The sequence below is a fragment of the Erpetoichthys calabaricus genome, chromosome 15 (assembly GCF_900747795.2).
Source record: "Erpetoichthys calabaricus chromosome 15, fErpCal1.3, whole genome shotgun sequence".
Taxonomy (NCBI): domain Eukaryota; kingdom Metazoa; phylum Chordata; class Cladistia; order Polypteriformes; family Polypteridae; genus Erpetoichthys; species Erpetoichthys calabaricus.
In genome coordinates, this window is record NC_041408.2 from 2,679,984 (window position 1) to 2,701,024 (window position 21,041).

The 21,041-nt window shown below is 43.8% G+C and overlaps 1 protein-coding gene across 1 annotated transcript in view; it reads left to right on the top strand.

Annotated features, from left to right (window-relative positions):
- Positions 1–21,041, top strand: part of lpgat1 (lysophosphatidylglycerol acyltransferase 1) — a 104,484-nt gene that overhangs the window by 71,720 nt on the left and 11,723 nt on the right. Inside the window, exon 6 of the mRNA XM_028820912.2 lies at positions 930–1,056. Within this exon, the coding sequence (XP_028676745.1) occupies positions 930–1,056 (127 nt within the window). The remainder of the gene's footprint in view (positions 1–929; positions 1,057–21,041) is intronic.

The following is a 21,041-nucleotide window of genomic DNA, read 5'->3' on the forward strand; positions in this document are numbered from 1 at the left end:
TTTCCATTGTTGTGAGGAGGAGAAGAGAAGTTTCTCTCACGTAGTCAGATTTTCTCAGATGCTTTGTGAGGCTTAAGATCTTTTCAGTGTCTGGCTGGTGGTTGACCGTTCCTCCTGATCTTTCTTGAAGTGAGTGAGGATAAAACCAGGAGACATCACAAAAGTGCGTGTCACTCGTCGGAGACCCGGGGATTCAACTTGGACTGATGAAACGTCGTCACCGTGCTCACAAACTTAACGTCATCGCTGTCCTGACAGTGGCGTTTACTCCATAATAAATGTTGGGGTGCACCGCTAGTCAAAAATCACGGATTGTTCCTGAAAATGCTGCCTGTTTATAAAATGAGAGCAAATCAAACAGTGTAGTGTGTGCCGTAAGTGGAATTAACATCTGATGGTGTTCCAGCGCTGTTTCTGCTCTGCTGTGTCTCGCTGAGCAAGTCCCTTTGCTCGCCGGTGCTCTGAACATCGGGCCATCATCCTCTCTTCTGATGTTGTTATTGATGTGCTGATTGCTTTGGGTTGCCATGTGCCATCAGTGTCACTGCTCTCTATTGAAGATGGATTGAAACGTGTGGCAGGTTGATTATGGTGTGCAAATCAGAATTGACTCTATAAATCTATAGGCTTCAGAGTAAAAGAGGTTATTATAGTGAATTAATGACCTGTGAGACCCCTATAATTTATAATAATAGCTTGAAATTTGTACTCTACCTTTGACCCGAGATTCCATCTTTGGCAGCCTTCTGTTGTGGAAGAAATGCTTATATAGGCTCACACTTTTTGGATTATTTGATGGCATTTGTTTTTGTTGTGGTGCTGATCAAGGCCAAAAAAAAAAACAAAAAGAGGGAGACATGTAAAGTAATTGTAGGCCATGAAAGGCACTGTGCAAAGTGAAGTCTGACTGTTATTTGTATTCTTGACAGCAAGCAAACCAAAGGGCTTACAGTGGGTCATTGACGTCACCATCGCTTACTCCAGAGCCAGACCGATGGACATTCAGACCTGGATTCTTGCCTACAGATCGCCTGCAGTCACACATGTACATTACAGGTAAGACTTTGCCTTCTGATTTCCGCCTTGGGTCACATTGTAAAACGACACATTCAGCCTTCTGTGATGGCCGACTTTACCAATTTGCAGCAAATTCATTTGAACATACGCTGTTATTGCGTCTCCAAGTTCAAGTGTCATTCTTCTTCATGCTTTCTCCTTATTTATTTTTTTCTATGTGGTGTGTTGTGCAAAACAGAGCTGACTGAGCAAGATGCCATAAAAAGACCATTCCATGTTGATGGGTACCCTTAAAGCTGCCATTGTTCATATTGCAAATGTGGCCGCATGCCTCCTCCATTCTAGCAGCACAGTCTGTCCTCTCGCCTGTTATCGTTCATATGTATGGCGTGATGGACAGATGCTTTACTGATATACACAAGTAAAATGACACCTTTTATTGGCTAACTACAAAATATTACAATATGCAAGCTTTTGAGGCAACTCGGGCCCCTTCTGATTGATCACATTTTGCGTGAAGAAGGGGCCTGAGTTGCCTCGAAAGCTTGCATATTGTAATATTTTGTAGTTAGCCAATAAAAGGGGCCACTACATTCATAATGGCTAACACGGTACAACACCCCAGTACTACTGATATACGCAAGAAACTAAGCAGAATTCACTAAAGGGGTAAACGTTAACATTATATAAAGTTATTGTCTGTTTTTACCTGCATTACTATCAATCTTTAATTTAATATTGTTTGTTGTATCAGTAAGGTGCTGCTGGAGTATGTGAATTTCCCCTTGGGATTAATAAAGTATCCATCCATCCATCCATCCATCCATCCATCCATCCATCCATCCATCCATCCATCCATCCATCCATCCATCCAACCAACCAACCAACACACAAATCAATGTCCATAATCTGCTTAAAATGAACATAATAAAATGGCCGACTAACTAGAGTGTGTGTTTTAATAAATTACAGAAAAATAAAATAAACTCACACAGTGCTGGAGCCCACTTTGTGCTGAAGGTGCTCTGGCTGACCAAGGAATCCTGATGATGGTGTCAGACGTTGTTTTCGATAGCCGCCATCTTACTCTCTATTCCTGTCCCCAGAACAGCGGCAGCCTTCTTGATTCGCTTGTTCGGTCCAATGGGGTCTCCTGCTCTCATGCTGTTATCTCAAAATGCCACTGCAAAAACGTAGACAAACGTTGGAACAGGTGTGCAAAAAGAATTCAGGCCCCTCTGGATGAAGTCCATGAGGTGGCAGCTTTAGACAGAGACCCAGCTGTGGACGTTCTGTGTAGTTCTGAGGTCGGGGTTTTCCTCTCAAGTGTAGAGTTGGGACTGTGCTTTATGAGGAGTTCATTAGGTCGACAAAGACAGAGTGGAGCGTGGCTTACGCTTTGCCAAGTTTCCGGAACATCCGCACAGTGGCTCATTTATTTGTGTCACACTAAAGTGATGTGTTTATTCTTCTGTATTATGAAACGGATTTTTCTCTTTTGCTCTGACCTTTTGTCATTTCCTCTTAGTTCACTTGGCTTCACCAGAAGTCTTTATGATGTGCCTCTAATGTATTGCGAGGGTCTCACTGCCCTTTTAATATTCATTTTTGAAGCCTTATTTATGTGAGTGGGCTTCTTATTAAACAAATACTGATATATGTGTATATAAGGGCTGGGGCTCTAAGGGACGTCTAAGGGACGCTCTTAATGTCCAGAATGAAAGAAAATGAAATATCGGATGTCGCGTCTGGTATTTACAAAGTTTCAGCAGATCACAGACGATGCTGCGCCTTCTCCTGAAGCTGCTGTGTCGAAGCCCAGAGACTCCCAGTGAGGCTGCAGGTTACATGGGTGTTAAAGCGGCGGAGCCAACGAGGATGGAACCAGAAATAACATCATGTGTGTAACGGTGGTCTCCTCCACAGAAACTACTGGGTTAGTGCTTGTGAGACACTAGCAGAGCTCACGTCTGTGACATTACATCTACACACACACACACACACACACACACTCTTACTGTTGGCTCTGACTCTTTGCCTCGTGTTGGTTTGCCTTGTTTGTGCAGGTAAATAACACAAATGACAGCTGTGATTGGAGAATGTGGCATGAACACGTCAGATTTAACGTTACATTTCCATTTTCGTTGGACCTTTGGATTCTTCCTCTGTCATTACAGCTACACACTCACCACTTGTATTAAAAGTCTTTTATTTTTCAAAGTAACAAACATTTTGTTTCGCCAAGAAGTTCAGGATTTTCTGATCCGTTAAGAGAGGAGCTTAACTTTATCAGAGGTTCCGCTCCGTGCTTGCCACACGGGTGAGAGGAATCAGGTGGTAATGCGTTTCATCTATAAATCATGAATTTATGCCGTATTATTTTGCGCCTTAAGTGAGAGGACCATCATGTCTCAGGAGTGGTTTCATGCACAGTAAATCGTTTTTATCAATCCACTTTAGCTGTTCTGTCTCGTTACCTTGCTGTTTTGACATTTCTCTGAAATATTAATCATGAGGCCTGCAGTTGAAGCAGTAATCGGAGGTCATTTAGCGTAATCTTTTTACTGAGGTCATTAATTATAAATCCTTTTCTTCTAAATATACATGCAGTACATCTTTAGTCTGGGTACGTGTCGCTCTTTGGTGAGGTTAGACTGTAAATGAGACACGTTCTTAGTTGTACGAGCGTCTCGTATACAAACTGAGATTTGTTTCCTTCTTCCAGTGCAGGTTTTGTTTTTGTCTTGTGTGTGCTGTGCTGGCTGCCATCACTGAATTTAACTCCTTCATAAACCTCAACATTCCCTTTAATGACAAAGTAGTCTTGTGTTTATACGTAATCATACAGTTAGGAATTTGTTCTTTCTCAGCTGTTACTCTAAATGTGCTCATTGACTTTGTACTTTTATATTAAGCGTGTCACCTTTTCTGTTTCTTGGATCCTCGGTTAACTCTGTAATTCACTCTACAAATCAGATTATTGTCTCTCTATATATAAAATACTAAGAGCTGTCTGTCTGGGCCTTGAGCCTTGGGCCTTGATCTTGGTCTCATTTGAGAGTTTTTTGTGTGACGCCCATAATGCGACCCTCGAACTGAATGTGTAGGCCACCTCGGCCATGAAACTGGGCCTTGAGTCCTCGTCAGGACAAGCGCTGATTCAGCCTGCACTGATTTGACTAATGCGGGGCCTACTAATGGTGGGCTCATTCACGTTTATTCTGTGACGAGCACTGAGAGAGGACTGAGGCAGGTTCCTTACTGATTTTCTGCTTTCAATGTTGACCTGTGAATCTGCTGGAATGGACTACCACTGAGCGAGGCAGACGGCTCTCCACTTCCTGGCATTATCTTGACGTGACGGTAATTGACAGGTGTTATTATGCCTTATGATTACAGAATTCACATGAATATTAACATAGTCGGGATGAAGATGACTGCAAGCTTGATGTTTGTCTTTCATAAACAGATGCTGGGTAACTTGATTTGATTGTCTTCATTTCTCAGATTGACGGTGGTGTGCCAGATGAGCATGAAGACTTGGCCTCACCATTGAGAGTACCGTGTCTGGTTTTTCAATTTCTACATACAGTGCATACACTCTCATAATGTAGAGTAAATTAGTAAGCTTTTTTAGCACAAGAAATGAACTTTATTGTTATTAACAGTGTCAGACCTGAAGAAATCCCAAAGGAAATACTAGTGAGCAGAACAAAGTGAAGCGTTTGTGTCCTTGTGTTTGTGAATGTTCTGAATTAGCAGGCGTACAAGTCACTTGTCTGCAAATTGGGGTGGAGTGGTGGCTCTGAGGCTAAGGATCTGTGCTGGTATCCAGAAGGTTGCCGGTTCGAATCCCCGTCACTGCCAAAAGAGATCCTACTCTGCTGGGCCCTTGAGCAAGACCCTTAACCTGTAATTGCTCCAGGGGCGCTGTACAATGGCTGACCCTGCGCTCTGACCCCAAGGGGTATGCGAAAACTAACAAATTTCTAATACGAGAAATCGTATAAGACGAAATAAAGAACAAAAAAAAAAAAAAAAATGCTGACTTGGCCTTTGGGACACATTTAGAGGGTCTGCTTTTCATTTTGTTTGGTACTCCATCCAGAAAACACAACCTTTTTGACATTTGTATGTTGAAGTTCAAGCTTCCTGGACTTGCATGTTGCGATTGTAAATATTGGCCAACTTTGCTTTTGTATTTCAGCCATCTGCACTGCTGCTTTAAGTGAAGCTCGCTGTGTGACCTTAGCGTGGTCTACGAGTCTTGAAAGCTTTGATTGTTGTTGTTTTTTCAAAGGGAAATCCAGGGAAGTGCCACCACAATAACACATTTCAGCTGTGCAAAGAAGTCCTAAAAGAAATGGGCTGGTAACTTGGCTTGTAGCTACAGAAACTGCCAACAGGTAGAAAAGAATAAAGAAGACAATAAAGAGCAGGGCAGCAGAAAGTGCCGTGGAGCGATGGCTTCAAATTTGAAACTGGTGGTTCACCAAGATGCCAGCACGTCAGAAGATGAAAAATAAAAAGTCCAAATTCCCGACGTGATTAGCTCGACCTTGAAAGGGGCCGTTCTGCAGGCCACCAACAGCGATGTCATTTGGTTAGAAGAGACTGACATCACACACAGGAGGACCATAGGGTCCTTACTGTCACCTGTGCAGACGCCAGTGAAATTCTGACCTGCATGTGCTGATCGACACGCTGCCAGTGTCCACAGTTAGTGAGCAGAAACGGCACATTTGAAAACTTGTGTCTTCCTTCTCTCAAGTGTGTGCCTCATTGTACACTAATCCTGACCTAAATCGCTGGTTAACTGCCTCACTACAGGGGGTCCAAGCCCTCCATTTCCTGAACAAAAGTGTAGAAAATGAAAAACAACAACAAACAAAAAGATTGCCCCTGAGTCGCTTTGTAGTCCACAAGGCAGCTTTTAAAGGACTGGAATTTGCTCATTTGGACATTCTGTTTGCACTTTTTTGGATAAAAATCCAGGGAGTCTATCGCGTTAAACGGTCTGTCCTCCTTATGGGGGTCTCCTGAACTGCCGGAGGCTCAGCACTAATCTTTGTATTTTTGAAATGAATTTCACCCTTCGGGTTCCGCTTTGTGGGTTGTGACTTCTTATTTGATGGTCCTTGTTTTTCCAGCTGGCTGTCTATCTATGTAATCCTGCCAACTACACTCACTATCTATCTATCTGTCTAATCCTGCTGACTACGCTCTCTCTATCTATCCATCCCTGCCAGCTACACTATCTATCTATCTAATCCTGTCAATTATACTATATCTATCTATCTATCTATCTATCTATCTATCTATCTATCTAATCCTGCCAACTACGCTATCTCTATCTATCTATCTATCTATGGCACACTTGATTTCATTTTCATTTTCTACTTAAGCGGTAAATGATGCGAGTTTAACTGAGGGCAACTTTTATTTCCCTTATTTTAGCAAACGCTTTCTGACAAAGGGGTGTGAAGCCTGGTGAAAAACCTCTCACCTTTGCTACAGTAAATCCAGTCATTTCTTTCACATTTGTGAAAACTACGGATTTATTTAACAGGTTTAATTAGCTGGGTTATTTATACATACGACTTATTTCTAATCAGCAGTGTGTGAATTTGAGCTTTATGTAGAATGCTGTGAATTTAATTTAATCCTTATTTTTTGAACATACCTAATGCAGTTTTTTGTTTTTTTTTGTTTTTAATTTATCTACCTATGTAGGAGTTAAAGGACTAATTTACCCCAAAAATCTTTCTTATGCTACTCACGCCATGTAGTTTGTAGTGATGGTCCAGGACAAGCTTCAGTTCAAATGTTTGTGCACAAGAGCTTTTTCTGGAAGTGGTTCATTTAATAAGATTTTTGTAAAAGGTTGTGAGCATGTGACTGGGTGACTTGATGTGTGGATTGGGCGACACAAGCAATACAATATTTATTTATTTTTTTTCATGGATATTTCTATATTGTTTGCTGTTGTCCAACGTTGGTCACCATAGATGAAGATTGTGATCTCTGCTGTCCATAAAACGTGAGATTAAAGATTTTCTTGGCCAACACTACAAACTTGACGGGTAGGTAGCAGATCAAAAACAAACAATTTTAGGTGGGGATTCTCCTGTGTGCATTAATGTAGGGAATTTAAAGGGAGCAAAAATTTGTGATGACTCCAAAGTTTTAACGCAGGAATGTAAAAACGAAAGACGGCCGGCCCCACACTTGTAATGGCTTTATTATGGGCCCCTGCTTGTTGTTTTTGTGCCATGTGAATTACTTAATAACGGAGTAATTTGCTTCCACTGGGACACAGGATGAGGATTTGCGATGGATGTCCTGGCGGTGTGTGTGCGTTTATTCATTTCATGAGAGTAACTGAAGTGTCATTTTTTTACTGCTCTTGTGTGTGCATCAATTGAGCTGATTATTGTGTGCCAATCCGTTTTACGTTGAGAGCACCAGTTTACTGTTTTCAAAAATCACCCACTGGGAAAGCTGAGGCCATCTTTTAGTGTGTAATTCTACGTCACATTATAGTCAACGGTGTGAAACCCGAACAAGCCATGGGGCACAGCCACAAACTTACCCTCCTAGAGTCCACTGCTGCCTCACCTTTCTCGATCCTGAAGCCATTTGTCATCGTGGCAACTCTTAATGTCAAAATAGAACCGCTTAGCCGGACGTAGATGCCGTGATCACGTTGCACATTGGCTGGGTCCCCTGCTGCACTTTGCTGTCACATAAGGAAGCTCCCATAAACCTTTGCTGTTGACATACAAGACTGCTTACTTTTTAAAAACCGGTGAGCCAGATAAGATTTTCTCTTTGCTGTTCTCAAGCCTTCCAGTCCAGCTGCTGCTAAAGCTACACGTGGTGTTATGGCTGCCACTGTCTAGAACTTTCTCCCGACGACTGTTCCTCACGAATGTACGGCTTTGAGCCTGTTCACCCCCTTGGTGTTCTTCAGATGGACTTCATAGTGTGTAGTGCAGACTTCGCCGGCTGCCTTTCTTGGTTGTGTCTGTTGACATTGGCAGCCAGTAGAAATTCCCACGCTGGTAATGAAACGCTTGCTGTTCTTTACTTACTGCACTTCGATGTTATGCCAAGCAATAGGAAAGACGAGGAGGGCACGAGGTCAGCTGATCCGGGATTTCTATTGATTGCAGTGAAGTTTATCACGGCACTGGAGAGTGGCACCATGATGGGTGGCATTCAGCTGTGGCAGTAGGAAGGTCTGTCTGTTATAAAGTATAGCGCCTTTCAGATCCACCTGTCTGTCTTTGTCACTATCTCATGGTAATGGTATAGATTACAGAAAACAAAATGGATTTGTCTCTTCATTGTTCCTCATTTACAAATATGCTGTATTTACTTTCTTTTCCTATTTGTTTCTTTTTGATTTATGCCACAATAACGTTGCCTCATTTCTTGCGTTAACAACAGCATGTGGATGATAGCCCGTGATTAATGGCAGCTTGATTCGTGTTTGAGTCCTGTGTATTTTATGTAATCTCACTGAGATAATTCTCGGTATTTCTCTGGGGGTTTAATAAGCCGTTGAAAATTGCATTCATGTTAAAGGAAGGGAAAATAAGATTTAATTTATGATAAGTGAACAGCCAGTAGCGCCGCTACATTTATTAGATGAGACAACCGCCAGACCGGCAGCATGCTGACTACACTTCTGTCTTTGTGCTTGTTTCAGAAGACGCTTTTAGTATTGGCTGAAGTCTTTGCATCATCATCATCATCATCTCAACTGAGCCTCTTTAAAAACAGGAGCAAAATCCATGCCGTGCCGTCACTTTCTTGTAGTAGACTTCTGCTTTCAGCACAGGAGAGCCGTGATTTAACATTGTCAGTGCAGGCCCCCGTAGTTTAGAGAACTTAAACGTAATTCATTTGTTCTTACTTGTCTACTGGGTGTGTGACTTGTTGTATCACATCAGGCTACAGACCAGAGTGACATCATTCAGTGAGGTGTGACACATGACCGTCACATGGGACAGGTGTGTCACGTATGAAGGATTCATATGATGGTCTTTACAGTTGGAGCAGAAGTCACGTTCACAGGGGACCACCGGACACTGCTGACTAGCAAGGTGACCAATTGAGTGACATCCTGCATTTGATTGTCATTTTAAAATGGAAAGCTCGTTTCCTCTGCAATGTTTGGTGAAACAATATATTTTCACACACTGAAGACAGATATGTATTTGTAATCTCTCTATCACGTAGGGTTTTCAAGAAAGCTGCAATCACACATTTAACATCGTAACGTCTCCGCTGCGACATTGCAGCGTAAGCAACATGAGAGAAGACTAGAAGTGTTTTGCTGCAGATTTTGGTTTGTAGTCACTGGCGATGCTTTGCGTATCGGTCTCCAACAACAGTCTCCCAGCATAGACGGGCTCCACTTTCCCATGTTGGCAATGTCTTGGCGAAACCTTTCACTGTGTTTGTCGCTCACGGCACAGAGGTTAGCTGGGAAGAAAGAAGTTCAACCGGCAATGAAGAAAATGCATCTTCAGTGAGATGTTGCAGCTCATTGACTTGTATGCCCGGAGCAGACTTTCAACCTGTTCCATGTCGTCTGGTAGCCTGTTGTTGCCCAGAAAGTTAGAAACGACATTCCTGAAGGCAGTCCATGCGACACGTCTGGCACCCCGAGAGCCAGAGAGAAGACTTTAAGGTAACATTTATCTTACGTTGATTTGTACCTGCAGGTTAGGTAGATTGGCAGTGTGAATTTGGCATGCCCTGTGATAGCCTGGCATGTTGGGATCGGCTTCAGCTGCCCCTGCTCTGGATAAGCGGCATTTGAGAATGAATTGATGGATGTTGAATCGAATATCACTGAAGTGTGCCCGGGCTGTGTGGTTAATTAAAGGAGTAAGAGGAAGCAAGTTGGCAGAGTGGCATAATGCATGTGGATTCTTCCAACCTGATGCTCCCTTTTATAAGTTGGAGAATGGATTTAAACGTCCTCGTCAGTCACCACTTTTAACCAAACGAGCTGAACAAAGTCAAGCACCCAGGCTAGATTAGTGAAGGGACTTTGACAAATCAAAATTAATGAATAAACCAATAATTTAACATGAAATGGCATTCTCAATCTGGAAGTCACTGACTTTTGGACAAAAATGACGGTGATGATTGAAGTTTATCGCGTCTGGCAGGTTTTTCTCTTTCAGAAGATCTCAGATCTCAGCAGCAGCCCTGCCAAGCGGGTTACACAGAAGCTCACTTTGATTGCATGACGTCTTTCCAGGTGAAGTGTAAATTTTATCCCTGCACCACAGACTGCATCTTGAGCTTTATTTATTTATTTATTTATTTAAATGCAAATTTCAGATTGTGCTTTCATAAATTGATTAAATTAATTTATCCTGTGAACACAAAGCTGCTTGACAATTATGTAACAAGGCATTATGGGTAAGTCCATTCAGTGAAAGGACAAATTGTGCTGTAAATATTGCCCGGATCCTGTTAACAAGTCATTTGTATTGGTGGAGTGGTGGCTCTGAGGCTAAGGATCTGCACTGACAATCGGAAGGTAGCCAGTTCGAATCCCGTAAATGCCAATAGGGACTCTGTTCTGTTGGGCCCTTGAGCAAGGCCCTTAACCTGCAATTGCCGAGTGCTTTGAGTAGTGAGAAAAGCGCTATATAAATGCAAACAATTATTATTATCCAATGTCACTGGGGCATTTCTTAGGCTGCTGTGTCGGTGGCCTCTTTAATTCTAAGAATGTGACGTCTGCTCATCATGAGGCTCATTTGCACAGGCTGACCATCTGGGTGAGCTGCTGGGGTTGAAGTCCGGTAGGCAGAAAAGCGGAGTTTAGATCTTGGGAACATCAACCCCAGGAGTCCACCAGCTCGAGGTCTGCTGCCAAGTCGCTTGTAAAGCTCTTTAGTTACTCGGCCTACGTGTGAACAAACAGCCAGACGAAGTGCACAAAAAGTCAGGACGGCAAAGAGAGTGACTAAGACAATGAGGGGTTTGTGTTCATATTGTCTTATCTATGTGTCGTACAGTCAGTCGGGTGCCTTTCATGTCTGTCAGTGACGTCCAGACCTTTAGGTGGGCTAGACGGGGCACTTGACAGGGCAGGATTTGTTACATTTTCATCCTAGACACAAATTAGTGCCCACTTACATTTGTGTGTTTTAAATTCCATAAGAAACTTCAGTGGAATATCATTTGTGCCAAAATGAAATAAATAAAATGGCACAAATAATCACATGCAAGATTACAGCGCTTCATATAAAATGAGTCAAATTGTCAAATATGTAATTAAAAAAAAAAGTTCTGTTATTATTATGAAAAGTTGCCCAATTATTATAAAATATACAGCGTCATCATTTTATTTTGGCTTAACATTGCAGATAGCAATTGAGTATTTAAGTATTGCATGATTTATTTCAAAACGAGGAGGCTCCGTCTCCTGCTCGCTTCGCTCGCCTACCCCTGGCGTTTTGAACCCATGCCCGCTGGGCAGCCGTAGTTTCAGACGCGCGTTGTAGGAACCTGCGTTGTTTTGAACCCGTGCTTGCCCTGCTTCTGCGGTTTGAGACGCACGTTGTAGGCGTATATCCGTCAGTCGAGCTCGTTCAGTTTGAACCCGTGCCCGCTTTGACTCCGCAACTTCAGACGCGTGTTGTAGGTGCCTGCGTACATTGATCGTATCCAGGTAGGTCGCGTTCAGCGTTTTGTACGATCCCAAGCAGCACATTATTCCTAACTTCACTCCACAGTAGTGCCACGCACAATATGGTGGCGACGCCTGCGCCTTCACTACGCAGTAGTGCCGCTCACAATATGGTGGCGACGCCTGCGCCTTCCGTGTTATGTCGGGTTTTACCATGCTGTGTAGGTGCCTTTGCCTTTCGTACTTTCCTGCACCTTCCGGGTCTGCCTCCGCTGTGTGGTGTGGATGTTTAACTGTCGTTTTTTTCTGCTTTTATATTCTGTCCCTCGCTGTGCATGTGTTTCGTGCCTAGGTTTTTTTGAAGCTGTTGCATTCCAGTTTTCATCATCTGTAACCTGCTCTCCATGTGTTTGGCCCCGTTCTTTAACCTCTTTATGACGTTTTACTTTGTTTTCTACTCTGTCTTTTATTTCTGACCTCACTTTATCCTGCTTTTGTTTCAACGACACCTGGTCCGTGGTGATTATATTCTCCCTTTTTCGAGTACCAATTTCCGTTTGTTTGCAATACTGTGATCTTTACTGTACTGTCAATAATGCATCACTGTAATGTGATCCACCTATGCTGTATAGTTTGGACGTGTGAGGATGACGTACGTTTAATACGGAGTGTCCGCCCGTGTCACTCTGGGGCCCCCCACTGTTAATACGGAGCTCCTTCCGTACTATCATGCGGTGCATTGTGGACCACTGCGGACTCCGTGGTGTTTCCCATTTCACTTTGTAGCTCGGTCAATCGAGTGGTTTCTTTTTGGAGCCGTGCCTGCCTGGTTTGTGGCATGTCAGACGGTTCGTAGTCTCTCCCATTTCACTCTGGGGAGGGGGGCTTTGTGTGGCGCCTGCGCACTATGTCTCCTGCGTCCACGGGCAGGTCCCTGCGTCCATATCCGGTTTACCATTCTCGGTTAGTAATATGGATGGCCTTATTTTTTGAATTTCACAGGGCGACATTTCCGTGTTTATTTCAGAAGGCCTTGAGTCCTGATGATTTCATGACTTGTCAATCAAGACCAACGGGCTGAACCTGCTCCATTGGTTAATCCTATATATGTGTATATACTGTATATATATATATATATATGTGTGTGTATACTGTAGATATATGTATGTGTGTATAAAAATATCAGTGTACATATCTGATTCAAGTTTTTACAAGCATACAAGATGCACTTAATGACTGCTTGCAAAATATTTAGAGGTTGGATGGATTGGGGAAAAAAAAGGGAATTACTTTCTAGGAAGAAGAAATTGATAAGCTTGGAATCCCCTGACAGAAGCTGTGAATCCTCCACTTGACAGCTCAGGCAGTGCATTGTGGGCCAGGACATGGCGGTGGTCCTCCTACTTTCTTATCTGGGACTGCCATGTCTGAACCCTGGAGTGTCAGATTCCCCGTAATGTCAGGGCTTGTGTGTGTACAACTTGAACTATAAGGTGCACTTGCCTTTTTTTTATTCTTTTTGACTAATAAGAACAAACTGACTTACCAGAAAGGCGATGACCAAACCCGAACCGCACACATCAGTGGGAAAATCAAGTCCAGTGAGCCTCACGCAGCCCGTCAGTTTGGATTAAACACATGGGATTGTGCAGATAACTTCTGAACTGAAATCCAGAACACATCAAAGCAAGTTTTACTGTTCTGCAAAAAAATCAAATTACATTTTACTGACGGTAAATGTGGATCCCATCAAACCCCCAACCAGTTTGTACATGAAGCCTGAGGCATTGTGGCTCCCACCAAAGCAAATCCAGCTCAGAGACGCCAGTCTGACCTGCTCGTGTATTCAGAAGGACGTCAGCTGGCTGATTTTGCCTTGGGTGCAATGAACGTCTGCTCTACCACTTTAGCGACTGGGCAGTGACTGCGAGATGATGCCAGCCATCTTGTGTGCACACAGTCATGTGATCAGTGGCTGGGACTGTCACCTTCCTGTCCCCATAGTCTGACTGTGCTGCTTGTTATTCACACTTCCCTGGCTGTGTCTTTCTGCTCACGTCAAGTCACCGTACGTCTAAAACGAGAGAACTGCTCACATCGACCCATGAGAAGTAAACAAATCCAAATATCTAATGGAATACCAAAAAGGGAACTTGTAGCAATTAGAAACAAACAAATGCTCTCTGATGAGACTTAGGATGTCGAGAGCCGTCATTAACAAATGTAGTTAGCCATGAAAATGGGGGACGACGAGGTGGAGCTGGTTAGTCTTTGGCCTTTTGGGGAAAACAACAAGCTGCAGTTTTAACACATTTCATGTATTCAGCGTTTCTCCCCTGAGCTCCACACATTTCTTATTTTGTCGTCTGAACTTCTTCAACCCGTCGGCGTAGAGCTCTGGTGCTTGTGCTGCAACCCGCTCCTCAGCCGCTGATGTGACCCCCTCGATGCTTGAATGGACAGCAGGGCCAGTTCAGGCGAGTTGGCCGGGTGTCTCAGCACATCAACGTACATTGGCTAGCTTTAGCTGTGTGATGGCAGCGGTGTGAGGACAGGCAATGTGCTGAAGAAACAAACTCCCTTTGAAGGTTTGCCTTGACGTTTGAAGACCTGCGTCAAGCAGTGATCTGTGCGATGACGGCTGCACGACCACACAGTCAGTGTGCAGTGAACTTGGCTACTTAAAGCTGCCACGGTGTAAAATGGTGCCAGTTGGAGTCGTCCTGTCAAGTGAAACTCTTACATGCGTGTCCAACATGTGGCGCTCTGCGGTGCCGTGATAAATGAGCAGGTGTTCGGGTACAGAAGGTGACTTTGTTTTGAGTGAACACCACAAAGCAGCTTTTGTGTTGTACTCCTTCGTGCTCTCTGGCAGCGCTCCCAGTTCCTGAAACCTTGTGGACAACCCCCCAGGAAAGCCACCGAGGACTTAGCCATAAAGGCTGAACTAAAAACGGCACTCCTGATGTGCTGATAACCTAACAGGAAGAAGAAGAACAGCAGAAGCATCTCATTCTGTGTGTCTGCAGTCCCTGTGCTGAGGTCTTCTCACATCGACACCTTAAAACCGCGAGGCGGGGGGCTGACGCTTATACCACAGGCACACATTTATGTCACGATGCTACTGCTGGTAATCGGCACATAAAGTTAAATAATAAGGAAAAAGTGCAGAGTGAGAGAGAGCTGAGTGAACGTTGGTAACAGCGGGCACCCAACCTTCAGGGATATCGGTGGGCTGTGATTCGACTCCAGGTCTGCTGCTGTTTTTTGATGGAGGCTCTGCACTTTTGTGTCCTCTCGTCTGTTTGTATTATGACACGGCGGCGGCGTCTTCTGTTCTCACAGTGTCTTTTATTGGGTGAGTGAATGGCACTGTAGGCTGGTGAATCTTTGGACGGGATGTTTCTCCGCATTCTCACATGAATTGTTTGAGAGGCCTCTGTAAAGACGAGCAGCCAGCTATGGCTGCACTGAATCACCACCACGGTGGGCTGTGTGCGCGTGCGTGTGTGTGCTGCACCCTGGAATGAAATGGCACCGCACTGAGAACAGGGTCTTGTCTTTTGTCTGTAGTATCTAAATTAACTTTAACGAAGGCAGGTGGATGTTTCAGATCAAAAAGATTCTTCGGACGTTGGTCCTGAACTCGGTACAGCTGGTTATGCGCGGTGGTGTTTTGGGTTTTTTGGCCACCTTGAACTTTAAGAACCGTAAAATATTTTTGAAACTCCCTGCTACTCTGCTGTCCCACCATTTTCTGCTTATTTCAATAGCATGATTTATAGAATGCTCGAGGTGGGCTTATTTTATAAAGCAGCTACGGACTTGGCAAGCACACTAACAATTTGACCTTCAGGAGACCCAAAGATGGATGTAATTAATTGAAGAGTCACTGGTGCCTCTGGACAGGCATGAGGCCCTGTAAATAAAAGGCCCGCCGTGTTAATTCAGTCGGAGGGTTAGTTACACTTTTAATTCTTGATTTTTATTTTCTTACCCTTAAGTGTTGTAGTCGACGATTATTAGAAAGGCAGGCCGAGCTGGGATACGTCTCATGCTGGCTGATTCAGCTTCGTCTGGCACATTTTGACTGAAGGCTGCAGTGCACTATTGTGGTCTCAGGGTCTTTCACTGTCTTTGTTGTATAGGTGCACCAGTGCAGCAGAACTGCCTCTTTAACGGAGTGGAACACAACAAAGCCACACGGAGCAGATGACCGGTGCGTAGCCATCTGGGCTCATTTTCCACACGACGTCAAAATATATTTTGTGTTTCACTGGCTTGATAGAAAAGAAGAACGTACAGAACAGGAGGGTGTGGTGACTGGTGGTGTAAAGGCGTCCATAAGAGAGCATGTCATACACTTAGAAATGAACAGCTGCTGTGCAGAAGGACATCGGTGACAAAGTGACAGCAGAGGAACACCCTCAAAGCCAGCACACAGAGCACTGATGCAGGGGTACAAGTAAGACGCATGCCGCCTCCGGGGGTGTGAAGGTGGTCTGGTTAACCCTTAACTGAGGACTGGGTGCTCCACAGACGCCTTAACACACACGTAACTGGGGATGTCCTTGCAGCAGGCCCCTCTCAGACCACGTGGTTGAGTCGCGCTTATTTTTCGGTGTTCCATTTCCATTTTGTTATTGGTGGAACTTAAGAACACCTGAATAAAGCCAAGAAAAGTGTGGTCATTCAAAGGGGCATGCATGCGTATTGTGACGTGGCCTGACTAAGGTGAGCCTTTTAATTATAATAAAAGTAAAGCCATCCAGCGGCAAAATTTAAAAGCATATATGGCTAGTGTTAGCCATGCAGTAAGTTATCTTGGCAGGGGTGTCGGAGCTCTCGTTGGTGGGTCGAACCTTGACGCCACCTTCCCTGGGCAGACCCTTTTCATAGCACCGGTATCAGCAGGGACAGAGTCTTCTTGGAGCATTGGGGTAAAGAGAAGACACTGTTGGCGTTGGTGCCCCCTGTCATCTTGGGGTGGAACTGCTTACCTCCCCAGACACACACGTGCGACCGCATACAGAAAACGGATCGCTGTGATTAGAAAATGGCACGGACTGACTGCGTGTTTTCAAGCTGCTTTTTTTGTAATATTTATGTGAGTTTGACAAGTGCAGTGAAGAAAATGTGTTACAGTCTAACAAGAAATGTCACAGATAACACCAGGGAGCTGCAGCTTTGGAGTAAAACAATGGACTGGCACCCCGGCCACGCTGAACAGACCATGTGACCCCACGCCAGCCTCACTTGACTTTAGCCAGGTCACACCATTTTGCCTGTTTGTCATTCCTGTGTGTATCTGAGGGGGGGGGGGGGTGTTTTTGAGCTTTAGTTTAACCCTTAACTACGCGCGCTGCTGCATTTTCTACACCAATCTGTTGTTTTTGTCCAGCGTCCTTTTACTTGAACCTCCTAGCAGCACCCGCCATGTATCCTCAGCTTGATTCACAACAGTCCAGTGTCTCTCCAGTGTGCCCCCAGCCGGTTTTATTTTATGGTGCATTTGGTGCCCCGCGCCAGTACTTAGTGAAAATGTATGTATGGCAACGATGAGATGTTCTTGCAAAAAACATTCGACAAGTGAAGTGTGACGTGTGTGCAAATCCTGCAGTGGACGAAAGTGTGACCGGTGACGAATGAGCACTGGAGAAGTGGAGCAGGTTTATTTTCAGACAGTCCTAGACTGGGTCATACTATTCAGTAATATGGCATTAACTTACATTAAAAACATGCGCAATTTAACACTAGAATTACCAGAGTCTACGAAAAAACTCGTAGATCCGGCCCACCTTAAATCGCTTCTTAAATCCGTTCACACCTCTCCGCCAGCGTCTTTTGTCATCTAAATGTGCTGATAAAAGACAAGCTGCCAGCAGCCGGCTATTCCATCCCCCCTCTGACTTAGAACGTGAACGCACTTTTCCCAGCTCATGCCTTGATTGATTGTCTGGGAGTGAACTGGAGTTTTAGAGTTGAAATAATAGATCGTTATTTGGAACACACGCATTCCATGTGTGTACCGTTTCTACAGTAATCTGTGTAAACACATTGTTAAAACAGAAACTTTTTCATATTTTAGTAATAAATGTTACAAAATGTAGGCATAAACTATAGAATGTGTAAAGCTGGAGTTCCAAAGATCAAATAAACACTTTCACAAAAGCTGCGCACTAAGATTTGCTTCTTAGTGCGCAGCAGCTTTGCCGTGCCTCACAGACTTCAGTTCGTTTCCCCGCTGGGGATAAAGTGTTACTTCTTTTTTTCTTTTTAACCTCAAACAGACATAAAATTTATAAATTGGTATGCACTGTCAGTTAATGAGATTGTTATATTTTCATGTGGGATGCTCCTTTTAAAATAGTTTTTAACAATTGAGACTGCAATTAACATGAACAACTGTCCTTATAACTTATTTTTTTCAAGCTCCATAACACACAGACAGACAGAGCACTGCGTAATACAGAGACAGACAGGCAGAGATATACAAATAAACAGGGAAGGCACACGTACTGAAAGAAAAAAAAAGATCAACATGTGAGTTGTTCCTGCAGCACTGAATAAGCTCATGCGCTCTAACGTCACCCCTCCACGATCTGACTCTCTAAGTAACAGCACAAGTACAGACGCAAACCAAGTGTAATCAAGAGTCCCGGTTCGATCCCCACTCACTCCTATATTTGCCGTTTTCAGTAGTAAGCTGCTCTTTTTGTTAATATTATACAGTACACACATACACTTGTTTTGTGTCTGTACTTGCACTGTTGAGAGTCAGATCATGGAGGGGTGATGTTAGAGCGCGTGAGCTCATTCAGTGCTGCAGGAACAACTCACATGTTGATCTTTTTTTTTCTTTCAGTACGTGTGCCTTCCCTGTTTATTTGTATATCTCTGCCTGTCTGTCTCTGTATTACGCAGTGCTCGGTCTGTCTGTGTGTTACGGATCTTGAAAAAATAAGTTATAAGGACAGTTGTTCATGTTAATTGCAGTCTCAATTGTTAAAAAAATATTTTAAAAGGAGCATCCCACATGAAAATATAACGATCTCATTAACTGACAGTGCATACCAATTTACAAATTTTATGTCCGTTTGAGGTTAAAAAGAAAAAAAAGAAGTAACACTTTATCCCCAGCGGGGAATTGAACTCATGTTTGTGAGGCAGAGAAAAGCTACTCGCTCTGAGAGGCAAATCTTAGCGCGCTACGCCACGGAAGCTGTTATATGGTGTGTGAAGCTTTTGTGAAAGTGTTTATTTGATCTTCGGAACTCGGGCTTTACACATTCTATAGTTTATGCCTACATTTTGTAACATTTATTACTAAAATATGAAAAAGTTTCTGTTTTAACAATGTGTTTACACAGATTACTGTAGAAACGGTACACGCATGGAATGCGTGTGTTCCAAATAGCAATCTATTATTTCAACTCTAAAACTCCAGTTCACTCCCAGACAATCAATCAAGGCATGAGCTGGGAAAAGTTTGCTCACGTTCTAAGTCGGAGGGGGGATGGAATAGCCGGCTGCTGGCAGCTTGTCTTTTATCAGCACATTTAGAGGACAAAAGACGCTGGCGGAGAGGTGTGAACGGATTTAAGAAGCGATGCAAGGTGGGCCGGATCTACGAGTTTTTTCGTAGACTCTGGTAATTCTAGTGTTAAAACCTATTTTTTATATTACAACCTCACAGTGTGCATAGAAATGGCCATTTCAACATTGGTGCAAGAAGTAGAACATGCGAGAACTTAGGGTGGTGCGAGTAGGTAAGGGTTAACAGCTACCTTTCCTCCTTGTCTGTCTGTCTGTCATGTAGTGTCTTTTATACATCTCTGTCTCTTTTTAATGCTTCTTATATCGCTCTGTCTGTCTATCTTAGAGTGCCTTTCATATCTGTCCGTCTGAACTTTTGCCAGTCTGGATAGCACTTGTATACATACATCAAGGAAGATGATGATGATGATGATTCCAATTGTATGTTTGGCTGATGCTTTTAGTCTTCCTGTTCTGCTTTGTGTGCATTTTTATTTTCTACAGTTGGCGCTCAAGTCATTTCCTTGTGGTCACTCAGCAAGTCGAGGATACGAAATGAACCCTCAGCCAGCAGAAAGCCTAATGTCTGAGCCACTAAAAAAAATAAATGAAAAGGCCTTGAGCATTTCTCCATTTTCCAGCCACATCTACCCCATGATAGTCTGCAGAATTCGGCGTCGATCAAGTCTGCTCACTTGGACGCTCCTCGGACCAGGCGGCTGTCAGCTGCCTGACTGGCTCTTTGTGTATTAACAGTTAACGCCGTACTGCACTGATGGGGCTTCTTTTCAGACGAGGCCTTCCTCTTCATGTCTCTCTTCCCCCTAAAACCCATTTGACGGTGGCCCGAGGCTAAGAAGGAGCCGTCATTGCGTGGCGGTCCTTGTCAGACTCCAGCTGAAGGTGACCCTTCACATAGGCGCAGAAGAGAAAACGTCCACACGGAGAGTGGATATTCTGTGTCTTCTCACTTTCCGGCAAATGACAGGAAATCTGCTGCCGTATTTAAAGAGCTGCTGCTTTTTCAGGTTTGCAGTCCAGCAGTTTTACACTACGAAACGAGCCACTGAAGAAGAAGGCATTTGTGAAGTTGTTCTTTTGGCTAATGATTTGTTTCTCATTAGTTCTTGGGGCTGCTTATTGATTCTCGTCGCCTTAATGAACTCTTATTGTCTGCCTGATCCTTTGTTCAGTTATTGAACTTGAATCTTCACCTCAGCACTTCCCTAATTGGCGAGAGTCTATCATGAAGTGTGCAGCACACTCCTGGCATGAGGGCACAATTAGAGCCGACATCTCGTGCCCCCCACGCCTTTACTGTGGAGACTCTGCACTTCTTGCCGTCTCTGTGTGTGTGACATTAAAGATCAGGACCAGGCTGTGACGTTTAAGGGCCATCTTGTCCTCATCAGGCTGTTGTACTCTTTTACTTCAGTGAGGTTTTTAGAGTTCACGTATTCCACTTTCTGGTTGTGTTTCCAGTTTGCTAGAAAGGTAATTTGACAATTATATTAAATAAAAATATCGTCATTCATAGCTATCTCTGTCTTATATAGTGCCTTTGATATCTACATAATCCACTGTAATCGTCTGTCCTACAGTATTGTTCACTTGAACCTTTGACTCCACTCTTCTCTTTTTATGTGATGTCCTCTCCATGTTTTTCCGTTGATTTGAACACAAAACGTTACAACAGACTACAACTCAGGCGGATCAAATTAAGATAAGCAGATCCACCACTTTGCTTCAAAGTCGGTCAAAGAAAACACCACAGTGCCTTCAGCCTCCACCCTGGATGGTGTGCCAGTTTCAGTCGGCCTACCCA